Source organism: Octopus sinensis, linkage group LG2, assembly GCF_006345805.1.
Source record: "Octopus sinensis linkage group LG2, ASM634580v1, whole genome shotgun sequence".
In the NCBI taxonomy this organism is placed as follows: domain Eukaryota; kingdom Metazoa; phylum Mollusca; class Cephalopoda; order Octopoda; family Octopodidae; genus Octopus; species Octopus sinensis.
This window is the reverse complement of record NC_042998.1, coordinates 191186826-191211379: the sequence shown is the minus strand read 5'-3', so window position 1 is coordinate 191211379 and position 24554 is coordinate 191186826. Positions and strand designations below refer to the sequence as shown.

The window sequence follows — 24554 nt, the reverse complement described above, 5'->3', positions numbered from 1 at the left end:
CTGATGTTTTCCCTCAATTTTGATTTGCATATTCAAATGCCGTCTCCATTATAAAATTGCGAGGAATGCAAATGTATTAGAACATTTAAAATCCTTTTTTTATGCTGGAGTAGATCGCTTGTATTTTCATGGTAATAACAATAAAATGCAATAGCTTCCCTGGGAAATGACGCTCTACCCCGTTTTCGATTTCTGATTAAAGACAATTCCCTCCATTGACGTTGGAAATTCCATTGAGAAATGTTTGAATGACAATCAATCACATTATCCATTACAAATAAATCCATAGTCAAATGGATAATACGAAAGATTGTTTAGACTGCCAATGAATTTAACAATTCCACTTTGAAATATTATAAATCTAACAATTGGAAAATTCTAAAAGTTACGGGAATGCAGAAACTAGAACCTAGTTCCATTAAAAAGGTTGAAGGAGGAAATATATATTTATTTGAAATTATTTTAAACATCTAAGTGGTTTACTGTACAAGTATAATGTAATCTACTTTATTACCTCACATGTCAAATAAAATGCAATAATGCCTTCCTTTAAGTAAAACTGAAATGGCTCAGTGTAATCCGTTGTGAACTACACCCTGGTTTTAGATTCTATATAAATTAATTAAAATTTAATCCAAAATATATATTTATTAGTTTACAGTAGAATTTTGTTTAAAATTGTATATATGTGTTTATATATACAAGTATGTGTATGTGTGTCTGCGTGTGTCTATGTGTGTGCGCGTGTGCGAGTGTGTGTCTACATGTGCATATATATATATATATATATATATAAGAAAATACTAAATGTATATAATTTTACATTTCAAATTATTTTCGTCTCGATATAAAAAAAAAATAGCATAGGAAATGATTCAATTCAAATAGCATTGACATCCGGAAATTTTTCTTGCAAGTTTCCGCAGTAAAATACTTCCAATGATTGACGTACATAGAAATAGAATTATATAAAATGTATAGCACATAACAAAACGAACAAATATTTTGTCTGTGATAAAGTAGTTTCTTTCTGCTTTTGTGTTATTTAATTTATATTTATTTTGTATTTATTTACAAAACATAAAACAAGTTTGTGAGAGATGAAGTTGTAAATTAGATAAGAAAATTACCGTTCATTAAATTATATTGTAGATATTCATTATTTTGACTTAAATTAATTAATAATGCTATAATTTAAACAATTGAAAGCAACAAATTTGTAATCGAAGATATCGTCTCTCCAATCATTTTGTCACATAATATTGTTTCCTTTTCATTCGTGTTTAAAACAAAACTTGAGTCAGTTCGTAACTTGTTTATGATTTAGGGAAAAACTTCAGAATGGAAACGTAAATATAACAGAAAAGGACATAAAGATAAAGAAATAATACCTTGACACGCACTCCATAAATCTAGCTCCCTACCAGCAATTGGAAATCGCTATACTCTAAGGTACCCATAGTCATCATTAGACAACATATCTCTCGCAATCGTTTATTTTTTTTTTATATATAAATTCGAACATTTCTACGTTTGTTTAAGCGTCGAACTATGAACTTCTGTTTGACTTTGGTAGGAGATTTAAGCTCCGTCACACACCTATGCTGTCTTATCTTGGGGTGTTTTCTTTATATTTGTAGTATGGTGGGGTGTATTTTCATTCCTTTTTTTCTTTTTTGTTTATTCCTCACTCTCCAACTACCTGCCATCTATGTTTACTTTCCACTTCTTCATAATCAGGTTATCAAACTTGGGCGGCGCTGCTAGATATAAGGATCCTTCGGTTTTCTGGCCAGCTCCTGGTGCCATAGAATCTACAGCTGCCGACTACTGCTATTATAACTACCATTTTTATTTAGCATTTCCGGCCCTTCGGGGCAGAAAGCACTTAAATAACAATCACTCCCAAAAGAGTTGTAGCTGGGCCCACTATTCTCTGCCACAGCCCATAAAAGTTTTCTGTCGACTGCGGTTGGAGAATAGAATTCCGGAATGGTTTTGTAGTTTTGCAGTCATCAACCTCGTTCGATCACATAATTGTCAAAATTCGTTTCAGTATTGACCACAAATCCATATAGTGCAACGAAGTTGACCACCGTCCAGAGGTTTATGTCCCCATGCATGTCATTGACCCACGTGGTAATAGTTTCAAATATTGAAAGGCGGCGAGCTGGCAGAAACGTTAGCACGCCGGGCGAAATGCTTTGCGATATTTCGTCTGTCGTTACGTTTTGAGTTCAAGTTCCGCCGAGGTCGACTTTGCCTTTCATCCTTTCGGGATCGATTAAATAAGTACCAGTGACGCACTAGAGTCGATATAATCGACTTAATCCGTTTGTCTGTCCTGGTTTGTCCTCTCTGTGTTTAGGCCCTTGTGGTTAGTAAAGAAATATGTATTAGTTTCAAATATTGTCTGTTTAGTTTATGGATTGGCAAGTATATGACTCAATTACTGATCTTATCTGTTCGACCTGTCTACGAGTTTTAATATAATTTATATTGTGCAATACGCTCACCTTCATCCAGTGTAAATTGTATTCCACGTATCATCGAGAGCTGTTTTTAGCTCTTTCCTTCGAGGGCACAAAGAAAGCTTTTATGGTTTAAGGCAAGATTAGTCACCTTCCTTGTCCTGCATTGCACGCTTATGTGACAATTTCATGTAGAAAATAGCTGTGTTGACATAAAATGTTGTCGCTGGAACATTTTTTTAGCTAAATATTAAATGTTCAAAGTGCGTATATTATATAAATTGTTTAAGAAAGATGAAACTACTTCTACATTCAAATTTCCATCGTTGCTTTTATTTGATAAATGAAAGTGTGTATGTGTGCGCCCGACTGTATGTCTCTGTGTGTGCGTGTGTGTGTGAATACGTCTGCGTGTATGCGGGTTTTGCCTCATTGTTGTTTTTGCAAAACGTCTCACTTGTACCGTTCTCGTACAAATCTCCATAGAAATGTCTACCGCGTACACACATTTATTCTGCTGTTTATGGGATTTTTTTTCTGTATTTTTTAATCCAGTATTTTGAACTCCGTGAAAACTCATATACTTTCATGATTTCGATTCGGTTGGGCGTCATGTATCGACATGTGACACAATTGTGTAGAGAAGAACTAAAAATAAAATAAAGATGTAACGAGTGACCTTATTTTCCGTTTGTACTATATATATATATAGCTACACATCCAGCTCTCTCTCTCTCTCTCTATGAAAATGAGAACCCATATTAATCTTGCCCACAAATAGAGAATGTCGACGATCGATCTGAAAACAGGTCAGAAGAACATGCTCAAGAGTGTTGTTCTTCGTTACTGGCTACAGGGCTTTTCACAAACGTGCTCTAACGTGATAATAATAATAATGATAATAATAATAATAATAATAATAATAATAATAATAATAATAATAATAATAATAATAATAATAATAATAACAACAACAACAAGAGCAACAACAACAACAACAAGAATGTCAGGCTTGTGTAGGAGGAAAGATTGCAAAGATAAAGCACTGTACAAGCAATTGATAACGAATGAAACTGAAAATAGGTGCGTAAAGAAAAGAATGCATGGACAATTTTATGGAGATGTTGATGATAAGATAGACATATAAAAAAGATGGTTGTAGATGACTAAAAGTTATTCAATACTGGAAACGGAGGCTCTAATCTATGCTGACCAAGAGCAAGCACTAAGAACAAACTACATAAAATACAGTATAGATAACACAGCAGAAAGTGATAAGTGCAGAATCTGTGGATAAAACGGTGAAACCGTATGGCGTATTACCAGCCAATGTACGCCACTAGCCCAGAAGGAATAAAAGAGACATCACGACCATATAGCAAGGCTTGTCCACTGGACACATTGCAACAAGTGTGGACTTGACAGAGCAAAAAATTGGTACGACCATAAACCTGAAGTCATCATCGAAAATGATAATGCAAAGATCCTATGGGATTTTTTTATTCAGTGCGAACATCAGATAGAGAATAGGAAGCCAGACATAGTGTTAATTAAGAAAGAAAACAAACTAAGCTGGATCATAGATACAGCATGCCCAGCTGACAACAAGGAATGCGATAGAGATGAAAGAAAAGTCGATAGATATGACAGGTTTTCAATTTCTTGTACTTTGCTTTATCTTTGCAATCTTTCATCCTACACAAGCCTGACCACAAGCCTGACCTTCTAATAATAGCGGTTCTGTGGCATTTTTTACATACCAGGATATGTTGTTTTCTTCTGCTTTAATGCAGTGTTCGCATCCAATAAGTCCTTTTCTCCCTCTTTTTCTTGGTACATACAGTCTGTCTGTGTCACTTTTTGTGTAGAGTGTCCCATATCTAGCTAGCAACTTCCTTGTCTTTCTGTCTAAGCTGTTTAGTTCGTCTACTGTCCATGCGATTACCCTTGCTCATATCTAAGGAGTGAAACCACCCAGGTGTTGATAGCTTCAATCTTATTCTGTCCATTTAATTTCGACTTATGGATCAGTCTCAGTCTGCGCAAGTACTTCACCTTAAATTTTTCTGTCATTTCTTTCTCCAATTTGTCATTTTCCAAAATCTCCAAGTACTTGTTTTAAGATGAGAGAGCGATTGATTTGAGGTTGACTTGTAAGCCATTTTTAGCAAATCTCTGAAAACATGGAGAAATCCTCATTGCTTCGTAATGGAGTATGAGTATTGTAGAATATAAAAAATATAACAAATGTATCTTTCTATAGTTACATCCGCCACCGTACAATTATGTAATACACTGTTATATATATATATATATATTCACATATATATACATCTGTGTAAACACACGCACGCACTCATACACACACACATACCTACATATGTATATATATATATATATATATATAATTATAGACATATGTATACGTGTGTTATTTTCACTTTTTAAATTATTTCAAGTCTTTCTGTAAAGAAGTCGGTTACTATTGTGCATGGCCATTGGAATTTGATCATGCCTTTTGTTGATAACAATGGTGGTGGCATATGTGTGTGTGCACGTGTGTGTGCACGTGTGTGTGCATGTGTGTGTGGTTGCACGCGCGTGCTTATATGTTGGTATCAGTGTCTAGATGCAGTTGTATGTGAGAGGAATATTGTATTTTTACATTCCGGTTTTTAAATTTATTGGGATTTATGATATTTTCCTATTTCCGCATGCCATGTATGGATGTATGGTGTACGAAATGTGTGAATATACACGCTTATTTATGTATGCATATATGCATATCCAAAAATATATACATGCATACACTATCTCACTCTCTCTTTGTCTTTGTAACTTTTTCTCTCTTTCTCTCTGTCTATCTGTCTCTCTCTTCCCATTTCTCGGCTCTCTCTCTCACTCTCTCTTTCTCTCACTGTATGTTTCAATGTTTTACTACACCTCATCCACTGTGGAAACGTAGAGAGACAGAGATAGCTAAGGAGAGACAGAGATAGCTAAGGAGAGACATATATAGCTAAGGAGAGACAGAGATAGCTAAGGAGAGACAGACATTGCGTGAGAGAGAGAATGAGTTATTGACAGGGGCTTAGAAAGAAAGCGATGTGGGAAAAAGAGAGGAAAAGATAGACAGATACATAGATTTATAAACAGAGAGTTTGTGTGGGTAGTTAGCATGCGGTAATGAGACAGGAGGAAAGGAGATGATGTCGATATGGTAAGGGAGTAACTATGAAATGTTAAATAAGCAACATTTTACAAAAATGTAAATTGATGTGCAATTATTCGGATGTCTCATTGTTGTGCCATTAGATAAATCTATGTTAGAAACATGGATTATAGCTTATTAACACATTTTCCTTACAACAGAATCGATATACATACGGGCTATGTGGAACATATATTTAAATATTCAATCGTCGGCGTAGGGATGTTTATGGTTCAGATATTTGATTTTGCACCTATCAGATGCCAGTTTCGATCCCGCCGCGTCACTCATTGAACAAACACTATGCACCATAATCTTGGGCTGGACAGATCCTTCCAACCGAAGTTTGGAAGGAGGAAGGTCTCTGAATTTAACATATTTAAATTAGTTTGCAAAGATGGCTTATAAACACCTTCCTCGCTGCTATTGTTTTCGTTCTGGTACACGATCTCAGATCAGGTCACTTGCTATGCAAGTACATCTCCGTAATATTCATTTATAAACCACGCTATAATGACATGACTAAATAAATGAGGTTATGCCTTCCTCTGTATATAATCAAGCTGATATATTCACAATGTTGTTTGGATTTTAATAAGAAACCTCCGCGACTATCTTTCGAATGCTTCGAAGGAGACGACACGTTAGCCGCGATTAATCTAAAATATGGCGATATTATTCTATTCGTTATCTCGAGGTACCGCAAATTCTATTGTTAAAACAAAGCGTCTAATTTCAAATCTGCACTGAAACATTTTTTATTAAACATACAAATGCAACCACATATACAATATTATCTGCCGTCATGAAGTAATTCTGTGGGAAAGCATATATTTACTGTTTCTGAATATCGTCTGATCTACGAGATGAGATAGTCATCCAAGTCTTCAAGAATCTATCAGTTAATGGCGTTCTCGAATACGTCGTATTTAAGCTTATATATCAATTAGATTTCGGGCTTACAGTTTCAAATATTCACGTGCTATCACACTTATGTATACGTATGTCTATACCACATATCTTTTTTACGCTACATGTGTTTTTATGTTATACTTAATTTACACCTGAGGCATTCTTATCCTAGATCAATTTTTACACCACAATAATTCGTACATCATATGTATTCTTAGACCTCATGCATTACGAGCTATGCAAATGTCTCGTCTCTATCATGTAATCATTTGAGAGATAGATACGTTTCTTTATTAGCCACACAGGGCTGAACACAGACGGGACAAATTACAAAGTAGAGCTTTTCTTTTGGGGAGGAGGAAAAAAAAGTGGATAGGTTTTCGATCAAAAGGGATCGTAAAAAAACCGATCAATAGGGATCGTGTATCACAGGAATGTCATGATGTAAAGTGTAAAGGGGAAAACAGATAAGGTTTATCTGTGAAAAGAAAAGCCTACGGAGAAGACCACGATATCCTCGGTCAATAATGTCACATGTTAACACATTTATTTGCAATTAAGTAACTCTCTGTTTTAGATAGATAGATAGATAGATAGATAGATAGATAGATAGATAGATAGATAGATAGATAGATAGATAGATAGATAGATAGATAGATAGATAGATAGATAGATAGATAGATTACTGATCTATGAAGGCAAGATCTGCAAAATGAGAACTCTATCCAGTGAAAGATAAATATCATGCACACAATATACAGATACAAACTAGTAATAGTTTCTTGCTTTGAAGACCCGTGACGAAGCAGATTTTTATAACAAACCTTTTGTCTCCACAGGGTTGGCAAAGATCAGCTAATAGTAAATCAAAGCCATTTAAATCCAAAATTTATTTATATTTAACAACTGAATGAATTTAATAAAAGCATCTAAATATGAAACATTTTGAAAATTGTTCAAAATGAAGTACTTCTTGAATTACATATCTTTCCGTTCTTGTGAATACATAATTATAGATAGTATTTATGGAATTTTGATTTGCTGTCGAGTGACCTTCGACTAACCGCGTATATATACCACGTCTCTAGAAATTTATGTAAAACAAGCTGGTGTCCTGTATCATTACTCAAATTTTGTCCATACGTACAATCATCCAGGCTACGAATTGAGCCACCAGATTTTACCGTGTGCACATATGTGCTTTCACTCACAATATGTGTGTGTATATATATATATATATATATATATATATATATATTCTGTCTCTTTATTGCTTCAAATCCCTTTGACGTTTTCGTGTCTATTATGATGACAATTATAACAGTTAGAGTCGGTTAGTATATATATATATATATATATATATATATAATATAATATATATATTATATATATATAATATATAATATATATATATGTATATATATATATGCAAGAGTATTGTCGTGACTGGAGTTGCGAGCACGTTCGTGAAATTTCTTTATGTATCTATTTGTCTGTTCATTTTTCTTGTTTGTCTATTTGTGCGTATGTGTGTGGGTGCCTCTCACTCATTCTTTCTCTCTCTCTTTCTTTCTACCCCTCTTCCTCTCTCGCTCTCTCTCTCTCTCCTTCTCTCTCTCCTCTTCCTCTCTTGCTCTCGCTCTCTCTCTATCTGTGTCCGTGTGTGGGTTGCCATTGTTGTTTTGTTTGTTTGTAGGGTGATATGAAATGACCTAAGAATCCATGAATGGTTGTCAACTTTTACCCTATGTTTGCCACTCAAATAAACTTTAACATATATATAGAAGGTTCATCATGTTCTATTTAGTGTCACATATAAAACAGCTGGAGCTGAGGGTGGATCCCTTTTTTAATGAAGATTTTACTTAAGACAATGTCCTATTTATTCGTTTACTTACGATATTCACGTTTAATTAGATTTAATGAATAAATATCTTTTATAATCTCTTACCAAATGATAGTTTCCACTTAATTTGATTAAATTTGATTCGAATAACCCGGCATGGATGATATTTTCTATGAGAAAGGCATGACTGTAGAATTCTAGAGAAAACATGAGTTTAATCTATCTTAAAACGTTCAGTTACATGTTTTAATATTTATCATTTTAATGGTGTTGTTTTATCAAATTGTCTTATATTTTATATCATATCTTCTCAGCTTTAGCCTCACTATCGTTTTTCCTTATTCATTTTTATATGGTATACATATTTAATATATATACATAAATGCATTCCGCCTACCCATTTTTCATATTTTCCTCATAGCTGTGCTAAGCTTACTCATAAATCTTTATCTATGTTTTTACATTTACATTTTAATCATCTTCTAGCTTTCATTATTCTATATTAATTTACACAACTTTCTCTTTATTATTAATTAACACATTTTACTACTCTACTGATCATCCTTCTTTTTCTCATTCATTATTTGTATTATTCCATTCGTTTCTATCAAATATAAACACTTTTCGTTCTACTTTTCTTTCATCTTCTACTCCTTACTCCATATTCTTTTTCCCCCGTCTCCCTCTCTATAACCCACCTCTCTCTTCTCAATTTTCTTCTTTTACAAGAATTGTTCTTGTCTCTGGTTTTGTCTCTTTGCTCTTTAAGAATAATTTCAATTCTCATTTTTTCCTCATTAATTATCTCAATTATTTTTCGTCATTATATTTTTCTCTCATTATTCCTTTTGCCATATTGTGATTGTTCTTCAACACTTTTCCTATTTTTATTCTCATCGTTACCCAATCACCCCTTTCTAAATATTACTTTTACACATAAAGCATTTCCAATAATGTATGGAAATTACATTTAATTTATCAAACCACTTCTGCACATCCATCCATCGCTATATTAGAAAAAAAATCATTATCAGTAATTTGTGATACCCGCATCATCCTTGCTTCCTGTGTGTCTTTTCCTTTGTACATTAAGTTGTATATTATAGTGTATGTGATTTTTTTTTTGTTCCTTGTTAACGTTTAACCAATTTACCCTTGTTACTAACCTTCAATGATCCATTTGTAGTTCATCCTTTTCATTGCTAACCGCTTTGTCGTACCTAGTTGTTCCTTTTTTTAGTTGTTTTCCTCGTGAACGTCACCAGAATCGTGTTTCCTTAAAAAACTGTTGGGTCCATAACTAGATGCTTACCAAAAACTTACCTGTCTCCAGGTACGGTGCCGTCATCTTGAAATCCAACTCAGTCCGTCTTATTGAATTACAGAGACAACATGGAGAAGGGGAGCAGAAAATGCTTGTGAAACATGAGAAGCTGGGAATCTTTTACTGGCATCACATTGAGTCTCCTCCTCCAACACTTACCCACGCTTCAAGACCTGGTGCTACCGCCTCCGTCGCCGCCGCTTACCTTTGGACTACTTCTACTCCTTCTGCTAATGCAGGGCCACCCATACTGCTGTGTGTTCATTCAATGAGTCATCCAGTCTGATAGCTGCTCACCAATATGCCCTCCTCCAGGCAGTAAGCACGCCTTCCTTACTTATATGTTCCCAGACAATATTAAAATCTATTGACAAATTATTTCACACCAGATACATTAATCTCTCTCTCGCTTGTTTTAACTTTACTGTCTGTCTATCTTTCTGTCTACATATTTCTGTCTATATATTTTAATATCTGTCCTTAGATAAGCATACTCAGGCACAAACGCACAAGCACACACACACACACACACACACACACAATTACACACACACACACACATGTATACACGCAGGCATACAAACCTACATTCATGTATACATACACATATACATATATATATATATATAAATATATATATATGTATATTACATGCATACATACACACACACACACACACACACATATATGTATATATATATATATATATATACTTTATTTAAAGCAGCAGAATATTCAACAAAACCTGTTACTCTGAGTTTCACGTTGCCGTTCGTCGGACAGTTTTTGCTAGAATATATATATATATATATATATATATACATATATATGAGATGCAGCACGGATTTTTGTCAGTGAACAGGTCGCGGATTTTAGCGACGAAAATATTTTGACAAATTAAACTTAAATTTTGAAGTGAATCGAACGGCTTTTGTGTGTTTCTTAAATGGCTTACAAACACCTTCCACGCTGCAATTGTTTTCGTTCCAGCACACGATCTCATATCAAATCACTTGCCATGCGAGTACATCTCCGTTATATATGCCAACCAAAGTCTAAATACTTGTTCAGCTACGTGAATCGGTAGATGGATGAATAGATAATTAGACAGATTGATAGACAACCAAGTAATAAACGGGAGAGGCCAAAACCACAATATATATAAATATATATCAACATCACACGCAAGCATTAAGTAATACTGACTGAGCATACGCATCACATTTTTTTAACCATATCCATACACCTCCGGCATTCATGAACATTATTCAAACATCATGTAAAATAAGGCATATTTTCAGGCCTTAATCGATTCATATATTCTGTATTTCTGTGTAAGTATTTGTGTACATATGTATGTTTTTATATATGTATGTATTGATGTATATATATGCCATTGCACGTACACAGTTGCATACTGACTTACAGAAGTAGAAATGAAACATTTTGGTGTAAAACATATGCATGTTTAACTCAATTAAATTTAGCCTTTGAAATATTATTTTTGATTATCGTATAAATTATGCTTGTCGTATATACATATATATATATATACATACATATATATATATATATTATATATATATATATATATATATATATATATATACATTTAAGAAGTTTGTATTTAACTACTTAGCAATGTCCCTTCCAAGGGAACGAGAGAAACTGCCAAAGATTATGCACGGAACTTAATATAATATATTCTTTTAGTATCAGGATTATTAATCTGGAATTGAATTATGAAGTATTATTAATCTTACTGATTCATTTTATTATGCTACATAGGACTTATTAATATCACAGGAAATCTCTCATAAACACCCCTTTCAGTCAATTAAGTTTTTGAGGATACATAGCAAAATAAATTCTGTTATATATGCATGTATGATGGATCGAGGCAAGCTTTTCATGTGCTTGTATTAATTTCGTAATTCATCTTGTATTCAAATATAATGGATTTTGATAAGACTCCACTTAAATGCTATTAAGAGAGCAGAACGGATTTTATAGTGTACTGATACATCTACATCATTTATATTTTACTCAGTTCAAGTTAAAACCCTAAAATATGAAATATGTATCGCACATTAAACTATATAGGCGTATGTCTATCGGCGAACAGAAAAGTTTCCGAATCGTATATCAATCTATAATTACATTATCGTCATTCTCATAATTACCATCCGGATAGAAATTATTGCATTATCGTTTTAATTATCAATTATCGTAATCTGCATTGGTAGAAATACGATGATATTAAAGTATTCGGGCAAAAAAAACTGCTGTTTATAATTTAGACAACAGCATATTGTTACTGTAATTCAGCCCTGAAATAATCTTGACCTTGGAGACTTTTGTTCAAAGGTGTTACGAACTGAACCATCCAAGAGTCGTATATCTAATCCTAGATTATTTGGATGTGATTTGAATAATATTTGGTAGCAACTAAGTAAATCTACAAGGTGTTCAACATATTGCTTACCTATAAGTCAAACATTCAGAAATGTACGAAAGTATGAAGGAGCCTCGATAAAGTCTTGCATGAAGCGGCGACCAAAATCTGCTGCATATTAAAGCTGTCTTTAAAAAATTACAGGAATCACCAGATAAAGTATTCTTGATGATGTCGAAATGTCCTTGAGAATAGGTTTGTTCAATTACAGTAGGCTTAGGACAAAGGATATTAAAAGCAAAACATTTGTTTTAAATTTAATATTTTCCTCAGTACACCTTTTCTAAATATGCAAATCATACTGCTCTAAAATCTTTGTAACTATTTCTCAACCTGTCTATTGATAAATGTGAACACGATAAAACTATAACTAATGCTTCCCTGATGAGGTTTCATAAAGCCGTAACTCTCATCTTACTTGCTGAAAGAGATCATATTTTTCTGCTAATTACGAAATTTAAATTTTTCACAAAGATAAACCCTAATTACTTGAAACTGTACTCTTTTTAGAGTTTCCGATAACTGCCATCAGTATTTTTGTTTATGCTTTTTTTTCACCAAATCGACGGCAAATTTAGATGCATCAAATATTTTGTGGTACATCATTAAGAACTGCACCACCAACTCAAGCTCTGTGTGAGTGCGTATGTGTGTTTGTATGTGTATGCGTTTGTATGTGTGTGTGTGCGTGCGTGCGTGCATGTGGCGTGTGTGCGTGCACGACATATCTTCCGCTGCAGAGATTCCACATACAAGTTACAGTTAAACGAGAGCCTAATATATAAGATTCTTTCTCAAGTTGTCTCGCGATGGACTCCAATCCGGAATCATACAGCCGTGGGGCGAACGTTTAACAATATACTCATGCTTGACCAGTATATTGTTTATTATCACCGAAAGGCTTTAACTGAGGATGTTGAGTGTTTATCTAAATTTATCAGATCATTTGCCCATCATTTTCTAGATTTTATTAACCCACCGCGCTGAAAATTAATTCGTAATGATTAGTATAGCATACTTATGATCATTCATGAACATAAATAAGAATTTATATGTCTATACAATGGGCAGTCTTGTCATACCTTTGAAATATGTATTAGTAATAATTGTTATAGAATAACCATGAATGTAAGCGGTAATATATTTCTCTATGAAGTAGGCAGAGCGTAGTTACATGGTTGAAATCTTTATTACACACTACTCCCATGTACTATTAATATCTCTCTGTGATCATTTTAGAATTGACAATGATTATTGGAGATTACATGTCATCTTCACATCAGACAATAAATTACTGTTGTTATCGCTTAGCTGTAAGTCAACCCTGATCGAGCAAACCAATTATCAAAAACATTCCAGCCATGGCTATCCCGTCTGTTCAGTTACAGTTTATCCAATGATACATTGGATTTTAGATGACAGTTGAGTGTACAATAAGGGAACATTTTGGATGGTGCTTCTAGCGTATCGAAATACCGCACAAGGCGCATGGCTCAGTGGTTAGAGCATCGAGCTTACGATCGTGAGGTTGTGAGTTCGAATCCAGGACCGCGCTGTGTATTGTGTTCTTGAGCAAGACACTTTATTTCATGTTGCTCCAGTCCATTCAGCAGTAGAAATGAGTTGCGACGTCACAGGTGCCAAGCTGTATCAGCCTTTCCCTTGGATAACACTGGTGGCGTGGAGAGGAGAGGCCGGTATGTACGGGCGACTGCTGGTCTTCCATAAACATACATATATGATAATTGATTACGGAAGCATAAGATGGATTTGGTATTAGTCTTTATTCCGTACGACGATCGCTTCGACCCATCCTGCGACTGTCCTTTATAGGTGGGATGTTGTGCATCATATTGTGTTGCATCAGTTTTGTAGTCTGCGTCACGTGACGTACATGCATACATAAAGAGTTCAGGCAGCCATGTTGATATTTGCACGCTTCATTAGGGAATGGTGCTTTGCTACACTTCTCATTATGTTAAATATTCATAACAAATAGTTGTAAATAATTGTAAATATAAACGTATAAGCCCTAGAAAAGAGAAGAAAATATACAAGAGAAAGGGTATGGGAAAGAAATATAGATAGGGGGAGACCTGTTAAATAAGAATTAGATTGCATTATATACACACACATATACACCCAAACACATATGTATGTCCATATAAATATGTATATATATATATATATATTATATATATATATATATATATATATATAAACATATATATATATAAAACACGCGCGCACACACACAAACCCCCCCCCACACACACACACACACACACACAACATGTATATATAAACAAAAATAAGTTCAAATTGTCAGTAGCATGTATTATCAACAACATAGACAAATATGAGTATGTCAAATACCATACACAATTGACTAGTGGTTGATTGAAAACATTTCCGCCTGTAGAGGATGCATCATAATTACGATATAATAATAAAGACCACCACCATTTGAGTAAAAGATGATCTCAAGAATCAAAAATTCTCCAAAGTTTACGTTAAGGGAAAGGATAGGCGTTTCGTTGAGAGATAAAAGGACAGTCTGTACAAGTGATTAACCCTGCTTCAGGATAATAGTTGTCAACCATTTGCGGTTGGAAAACCTGATAAGAAAATTAGAATACACTTATGACCTAAGTAATTTGCATAAATTAAAAAAAACATGGGCAAAGAGAAAATTCGAATGACCGACAGCATGTATTAATATAGACAAATACAGGTATGTGAAATATCAACCAACAATTGTTTGCTGATGACGTCTGTTGAGTCAGAAATACGTGTATACGACTATCCGCTTATCTCCAGACACAAAGGCTGTCATTTTCCTTAATCACGTATCAACTTTGGAGAATTCTTGAATCTAAATTGTACCTCCCATTCTCAAAGGGGATCTGATCTTGATCGCCATTTGGCAAGTATGATACATCTTCAAGTGTCAGAGATAATATTAATAAATAAATAAATAATGTATGTTGTATAATACCTGATGTAAATTTATTTGTGAATCAGCATACATATACATGCTGCACACACACACAGACACACACACACACACACCACACACAAACACATAAGCTGTAGAAAAGGGAAGAAAATATACAAGATAACGTACAAACACACACATATAGAAACATCGAAAATAAAAAATAAATAAGAAGATAAAAAGTTAAAGACGCATACATAGAATGTATTAGCTTGGAGCTCAGTATAAGATGGAAAAAAGAGTTAGTGTATGACGTTTCGAAAATGGTTCTTCGTCAGAAAGAGGAAAAACGTCCAGATAATATGAACGTCATTTCTGTATCACAGATAACGTATATATGTCAATGACAAGCATGACTGTAGTTATGATTACAAACATTATCTTCACAAACACGTTGTGTTGAAAGCACAATCTATCAGAGTGAGACGAACACCGACCCAGTACTGAACAGCCTATCAATGTTGTAAATACGCTAAATAGGATATACAGGTGACGTTTATAATATATCGCTGTTTCAATTATGTACACCGAGTCTATTTTGAGAAGGCAAATTTACGTAGTCTCAGCAATTGTATTATTCATTGCTTGCTATATATTGGTGACAGACTCCGTTCATGTATGTGACTACCCCATTCAAAGGGCGTGGCACGTCTAACACTCCTGAGACACGTCTAACACTTCCAGCTGCTGCTGCTGCTGGGACGATATTCATTTTCTTCCGATATATATTGTGTTTTTAACACGGCTTTGTGAAGAGATTTTTTCTCAGACAAAAACCACAGTATCATTCTTGTCAATGGCGCATAAATTTTCGATATGATAAACAGATGGCCTTTATAATAAAAATTTGCTTGGATTTGTTTGGATTGTGTGCACTGATAATTATAGATATTTAGGTTCACTTCTTTAAATTTAATCCACATGTATATATACACATGTGTGTATGTGTGTGACCGTATATATATATATATATATAATATATAGGCGAAGCTGTGTGGTAAGAAGCTTCCTTCCCAACCGTATGGTTCTGGACTCAGTCCCGCAACGTCGCGACTTGAGCAGGTGCAATCTACTATAGCCTCGGCACACCGAAGCCTTTTGAGTGGTTATAGTAGACGGAAATTGAAAGAATCCTGCCGTATATGATGTGTGTGTGTGTGTGGTGTGTGTGTGTGTGGTGTGTGTGTGTGTGAGTGTGTACGTGCATGTGTGTGCCTGTGTCTGTGTGTCTGCGAGTTTGTGTTTATCCCTCCACGTCCACTTGACAACCGGTGTTGGTGCCCCCCCCCCCGTAATCTAGCGGTTCGACAAAAGAGAAGAATAGAATAAGTAATAGGCTTCCGTTTATAGGGTCATTTTCTTCGATGAAACCTTTCAAGTGGTGTTCCAGAATGGCCACATTCAAATGACTGAAATATTTAAAAGAATATATATGGACTCAATCACACTTAAATCATCATTATTACATTTATTCAGCAGATTTTAAAGAAGGTAATGTCTTCTCTTTAATTATATTTTCTTTTTAGGTAAAGGTTGCTTATTTAAACCAACTCGATCGAATTTAATATTTTTGATCGTATACACATGCACATCCATACACAAACACAATCACTTACACACGCACATGCGTGCACAAACACACACACCAACACACACTCATACTTCCGTTTATAGGTTAACTGAACAATATGCTTTAAAAATAAAAATGGAAAATAACAAATCCACCTAGAATTGCCTATATACTTTGCTCTCACTGTCTGAGAAAACTCATTGGAAATCTGGCTGACGTGTCTTTCATTAAAAAGCAAAACCACTCCCTTAACCTTTTAGCATTTGAACAGGCTATATCTAGCACAAATATATTCTACCTTGTTTTATGTTCAAACTCGCCACATTCAGCCCCTCACACCGAAAATACAGTATCATTCTAAACATAAACAATCACATGATCAAAATCCCGAAGCTATGAGATTATGCATGATTTAATTCAAAGCAGTGTGAATAAATAAGTATTACATATCACAGTAATCAGAATGCTACAGGGTTGATTCCAGCGCAAACAACGGCTTCAACTTTGTTATACTGATCTGTAATTCAATGCTTCTCCTACTCAACTACCATGGCCTTTCCTCTGATGATAGTTCTATACTGACACTATTCCTTCCTTAACCAGCAGCTTCACACATTCTTACTTTAACTTACATTACTATAATTACCATAGTTATTTATCAATATTTGTTTTAAATATATTTTTCCTACTACTTAAATTTCCTTCATATATCATATCGATGATTCTTTTCTGCTGAACGTATAATTTCAGCTATGATGTTGCCTATTTTACGATTTTAATAAGATCTCTGCTAAATCCTTCATTATAGTAAATGATAAAAATGGGCAGATGCATGGATGGTCTTATTCGGTTACGAAGAAGCAACAGGTCAATGAACGCACGCAGATGTTTTTCATATTACTCAATTCATTAATGTAGCAAGGCCATTTATAGAAAGAGTGGAGTCCTGTGTTAAGCGCTGTACAAAATGATCAGTTCTCTACCATTATATTCTAAATTTAAATGCTGCAGAATTTAATTTCACTATTCACCGTTCATTTCTAGAGAGTTATCGAATACTCTGAAGTCAGTTCTGTTAAATGTCGCTTTGCGAAGTTTCATTGTGGCAGGTGAGAATAGATGAAGATTTTATATGCTATGCATTATTTTATATGCTACACAACTGCTTCATCATTTACACCGTAATATATTTCTTTATTCTCTCTCATATGGGTACAAGTATAGTTGTGTTGTTAAGAAGCTAACTTTGCAATTACGTAGTTTTGTATTTAATTTTATTGCTATATAACGTAGGCAATTATCTTTTATAATAGCATCGTGTTACCAAAGCATTGTGAGAGAAATTTGATAGATGGTAACTATTTGGATGCCTGCAGATGGGAAATTCTTATAATTCGATTATAGATTTAATCCGTCAACCAGTTTCACCCTTCTGCCTAATTCTTGTTCTTTGTAAAATCCGTTACGTCCCATGTATTTGGCTTCAGGATTAAGGATAAATTCTTTTCTTTCACTCATCAGTCCCTGAGGCCCTGGAGAAAGGTTATAGGGATTACTCTTCATCCTCTATATAAACCATAAACATGTGTGTATAGGCGATTGTTTGCGTTACAACAAATAGTTTATCCACTTTCAGTTTTATCTGTAAACGGTAGAAATTGTTGGAAGCTATAACACATAATTTAGAAGATATATATTTGTTTTCCTGCGAATTTCGTATTCAACACTTAAGATGTCCACTTTGATTTATAGTTCTGAGTTTTAGTACTTTTCAAAAATTATTATTAGCTAAGATTTTGAACTCTGTTCTTTCTACAACCTTTTCAGCATATTATAGTTTTATATAGCTGTTTACCATCTTGCTCGTTCAGTTTTTATCACGAAAAATATTGCTTCTTGAAGTAATCGTAAAATAGTAATCTATTTTATTTTATAATTTTACAAAGTTTTTATCCTATCTGCGATTACAATAAAAATGTCATTCAATGTTTATAATAATATAATAATTTTAAAAAATATAGTTGTTTCTGTAAAATACTTAGTTTATTTCGCGCTTTTAGTAAGGTTTTGTAATTCTTCAAATTCTTTATCATTGTTCATTTTAAAACTAAATTTCGCACATAAGAGCGTCTTTAGAGAAAGAAAACATCGCTTCAGGTCATTCCACAGTTTCGATAAATTCTCTCTCCCCTAGCGCGGCGTGCTGGCAGAAACGTTAGCACGCTGGACGAAATGCTTTGCGGTATTTCGTCTGCCGTTACGTTCTGAGTTCAAATTCCGCCGAGGTCCACTTTGCCTTTCATCCTTTCGGGGTCGATAAATTAAGTACCAGTTACGCATTGGCGTCGATGTAATCGACTTAATACCTATGTCTGTCCTTGTTTGTCCGCTCTGTGTTTAGCCCCTTGTGGGTAGTAAAGAAATAGGGATTCCGTCTGCCGCTACGTTCTGAGTTCAAATTCCGCCGAGATCGACTTTGCCGTTCATCCATCCGGGGTCGATTAAATAAGTACCAGTTAAGCACTTGGGTCGATATAGTCGACTTAATCCGTCTGTCAGTCCTTGTTTGTCCTCTCTGTCTTTAGTCCCTTGTGGGTAGTAAAGAAATAGGTGTTTCGCCTGCCGTTACATTCTGAGTTCAAATTCCGCCGAGGTCGACTTTGCCTTTCATCCATTTGGGGTCGATTAAATAAATACCAGTTACACATTCTGGTCGATGTAATCTACTTAATCCGTTTATCTGAACTTGTTTGTTCCCTCTATGTTTAGCCACCTGTGGGCAATAAAGAGGTAAATAAATTCTCTCTCCCTCTGAGTGTGTGTGTGTTTGTGGGTGTGTGTGTGTGTGTGTTCAAGCGTTGAGTTCATAAATTTAGGTTTTTTACTTTTTTATGAATGTATATCATCCTTTGACTATTTATTCAAGAACTGGCGGCGATATTTTCTGGTACTAGTTATATGAAATGTTATACTCTACAAAACCTCTATTGTGTGTATATTAAATATTTCATACTGCACTATATGTGGCACACCTTTCTTAATAAAGTTCAATTTTTAATTCTCAATTTATAAGTTTACCCAGAAACTTTCTTGGCTCTTTTAAAAAATGTATTTTTATGTGTAGCCCAATAATTAATATACTATAAAGCATCTACTGTTGTATATTATGAAGGCGCATGGCTCAGTGGTTAGAGCGTCGCGCTTACGATCGTGAGGTTGTGAGCTCGAATCCCGGACCGGGCTGCGTGTTTTGTTCTTGAGCAATGCACTTTATTTCACGTTGCTCCAGTTCACTCAGCTGTAGGAATGAGTTGCGACGTCACTGGTGCCAAGCTGTATCGACCTTTGTCTTTCCCTTGGATAACACTGGTGGCGTGGAGAGGGGAGGCTGGTATGCATGGGCGACTGCTGGTCTTCCATAAACAACCTCGCCCGGACTTGTGTCTTGGAGGGTAACTTTCTAGGTGCAATCCCATGGTCTGTGTCGTGACCGAAGGGGGTTCTCCGATATTATACTACAAAAATTCCTTTATACTACATAAAGCAATAAGACGACAAGCTGGCATAAAAGTTAGCACGTCGCGGGAAAACTGCTAAACGACATTTTATACGTCTTTACGTTGACCAACTTTGCCTTTTCTCCTTTCGGGGTCGATGAATAAGTACCAGCTATGCAGTGTAATCGACTTATCTTCTCCCCTGAAATTGCTAGCCTTGTGCCAAACTTTGAAACCAATAATATTATAAATCATTACACTCTTCACCGGTTTCAAAATAAAATAACTCAATCTTAAACATTACAAAAATTTGCTTTTGTTTCCCAACAGTAATGTTAGTTACCTTTAAATACATCAGTTGTCAACGTTTAAAATGTTTAGCGATAAAAAAAATTATGGGATTTCATTTAAACTTTTATGTCTCATGATAATCAATGCTTTTAAATATTCAGTTGCAATTTGTAACCAAACCCGGTTTTTCTAGATTAGTTTCAATCTTATAATTATAAGCGTACTCTAGTGATTTCTATTTTAATAGTTAATCGCACCTTTTTCCCCCTAATTGTACTCCCCAACCCGTTTTACTTGTGATGTCTGTAACCTCTACATATATGAGCAATATCTTTAAAAAAAAAAAGCACAGTTAAAACGGCAGCGTTTGTTGAAATTTGAAGTAATCGACACCGTTTTTCAATACATAAATGCATTCGTACATACGTGCCGCATACACACAGGCATACAATAATACATACATACATGCATACATACATACATACAATAATACATACATACTTACATACATGCATACATACATACATACAAACATACATACATACATACATACATACATACATACATACATACATACATACATACGTACATACATGCATACATACATACATACATACATACATACATACATACATACATACATACATACATACATACATACAATAATACATACATACTTACATACATGCATACATGCATACATACATACATACATACTTAAACCTATGGAAAAGTATATATTTCTGTGTGTGTGTGCGTGTATGCAGTTTCCTGTTCCTTGAAGGTAAGATCCACAATAAGATGTACTCCATCGAGTGAGAGATAAATTTTATCTTAATGAACACGGTATAAAGATATCAGCTGTTAACAGTTTCCCGCGTTTACAATGCAAGAAATTTTTAGTAGCTTTTATCTTTATACTTATACATTACATGATAAACATTATGTATATATGAATGTATGTATGCATGTATGTATGTATGTATGTATGTATGTATGTATGTATGTATGTATGAATGTATGTATGCATGTATGTATGTATATATGAATGTATGCATGTATGTATATATGTATGTATGTATCTGTTATTGCATATAGTGCTGTATACATTAATTTGTAGAGGATTTTTCTTGAACTCTTTCCTTAAAATGCGTTTCCCATAGTATTATTACGCACACACATAGACACACACACCCATACGCATACACGCACACATCTATCTATCTATATACCTATCTATCTTTATATATATATATATATGTGTGTGTGTGTGTGTGTGTGTATTTACACTCAGAGAGTGTGTATGTGTAAGTGTATATGTGTTTTCGCTTCACCTATAAACAGGCATTTGCACGTACCTTTTATGATGGGAAGTCAAGAAAGCCACAAAACATTATAATCAGCATTAAAGTTATGCTTGCCAGGTGTTCTTCATCTCTTCGTTATACCTTTGTACTTGTCTGCCCTTTGGTTCAAAATCGCATAGTAATTGCTTAATATGATATTTATAGAGAAAGGTGTCTCCAGCTAAATATTCCACAGGTTTTTCTCATTACTTTTCTCATTTATCAATTGTAATAACACGTCAATTCACTGAGGTTGCCTTCAAATAAAAATATATGTTTGTAATTTCTAATCTATAAACTGAATAGCTAGTTTAATAATTTAGTATTTCAGGGCCATAATAAGGAATCTGCTTGATACTGAAAGTTTATTTTTGAAATGAAACAGGGCGCTGATTTAGATGCACAATTCCTCTATATTATACCAAGAAAGTAGCCCCCATGTGGACGCCAGCTAATATAGATATTGATAGGTCGCTCTTTTTCTAAAATCATCCAGCGAATGAAGGTTAGCCCGCCGTACATCCACGCCTCTGTGGGCTTATTAGGAAGGAAGATTAGGACTAGGCGATATTTCCTGCGTTACCCTATCATAGTATGCTATTTCGGCATAGCTAACCATTTATTATATTTAGAAGTAAAACGTACACCGAATTATTAGAATACAATTCCTCTATGATGACCAGTAAAAATGTTTTCGTTTTATTGAAAATCATTGTACATAGATATGAATCTTACATGTATATTTTGCTCTAAAGTTCACAGTCCAAAACTTATTTCAATAAACGTTAAGAATCCCATTTATTTGCAAAATAGGGTAACTCTATGGGGTAATTAATAACCATTAATCAATCATTATAAGCGGTAAGGGTGACGCAAACCCTATTTATTCGTAAAGGTTCATGTTCTGTTTCAATGAAATATTAGCTGTTTTATATCGCCCAAAATAGTGTAAATTCGTTCTTTCATTATTTTATCAGAATCGATTAATTTTTTACTAGCTGCAGAATGCTATGAATTCTCAGAATATCGTAAGCATGTTTCATTTCAAGAGGGAATTGTTCATATCATATCAGATTTGGCATTTACATCAGATTAATTCTTGTTATCTGAGATTTTCAGAACTGGTATTAGTTTTCTGACTTCAACTCTCGGTTGATAGATGATTTTCAAATGGTTTCTTCACTCAATATTACGTTCACTGGAAATATTCACCCGAATTTGTGTTACATTTAGATATAAAGCTAAACGTTACACAAATCTAGCTATTTACAACTGAATGTCATATCGATAATAAAATGTTGAGATACGGATAGTTTGATGTGAGTATTTTTCAGAGGAAGTTTTGTGTTTTGTTTCCTTGTGATGTTTTCTTGCTTTTATCTGGTTTTGTTCATTTATTGATATTGCATTTGTTATTGTAATAAGAGGTAGATGTTCGCCAGTGACTCTGCATTTAGCTGTTAGCTCAATAGATTTTACTGTGGCTTAATAGCTTTCGCAAGTTGTATTGATTCATATATGAGTGTCCAGACAAAATGCCCAGAAGAGCGTGGCAACCAAATAAAGTTTACTTCTCTATTGGTTTAATAACTCTAAAAATAGATCGTAATTGGCGAAAAATATAAAGGAACAGCAATCAATAACCTACAGAGTAGTTAGCTAGACAACCTATATATATATATATAATATATATATATATATATATAATGTGCGTCTATATAACTGTCTACATAGATGTATGTTTCTGTGTGAGAATATTTCCAGCGTGGTTGCATAAGCGTTTATATGTGAGCAAATGTGCATGTGTAATTTCAATGTGTGGGAGTGATAGTGAAAGTCTCAGCAATTATAAGCAAGAATTCAATACCTACGTAGACTCACATCGATTTCTAGAAACACATTGATATGCACACATAAAAAAATCTTAGATAAACAGACACATATACAGAAACACAAACAAATATTTCACACACACGCGTATATACGTACATATTTATATTATATATATATATATATATATATATATATTCTCATGTAAATGTATGTGTATGAGGCATGTATGCAAAAACCATTCAATAAAAGCTGCAAATAAATAAATAATATATAATGCTTATAATTTAAACCATAATCCCGATCTTCACATTAATTCCCCTTCACTCTTTCTAAACATAATGGGATATTTTAAATGCCCATGTCTTATAAGAACCTATTAGTTTAATATATTCTTTCTTTCACTTTGCCAAGCTAGCTATTTCTTATGCCTACCAAAGACGCGAGTTCTATTATATCAACTTTCTCTTTCAATCCTATACTTTGTAGCTGAATTTCTTACATATCTATATAAAAGACTTACTCATCTATCTATATTCCGTCAGATTTTTTCAAACATTTCCGTGTTTACTGGCATATTATAAGCAGACATATCACCCTCCATACTAGAGTGTTGGTATTCTTTGAGCTCATTCATTTAAACTTACATTTTGCTCCTTTACATTACATTTATTGATATATCTTGTGCAATTCAATTTTTCTTTAATATTTTAATTACTGAGATATGGAATTTAAGCAGACATTGTAACATTAAAATATAATTTTAAGTGAAACGTAAGATAACATCAAATCACCAAATGTAT

The 24554-nt window shown here is 34.1% G+C and overlaps 1 protein-coding gene across 5 annotated transcripts in view; it reads left to right on the top strand.

Annotated features, from left to right (window-relative positions):
* Nucleotides 1-24554, top strand: part of LOC115230030 (innexin unc-9-like) — a 593624-nt gene that overhangs the window by 128711 nt on the left and 440359 nt on the right. For 3 of the 5 annotated variants that reach the window (XM_029800320.2, XM_029800289.2, XM_029800283.2), the window contains one exon: nucleotides 9826-10082. The exons of the other annotated variants lie outside the window; for them this stretch is intronic. In XM_029800320.2, coding sequence (XP_029656180.1) covers nucleotides 10066-10082 — 17 coding nt within the window. In that variant the 5' untranslated portion in view covers nucleotides 9826-10065. The remainder of the gene's footprint in view (nucleotides 1-9825; nucleotides 10083-24554) is intronic. 5 annotated transcript variants of the gene reach the window in all.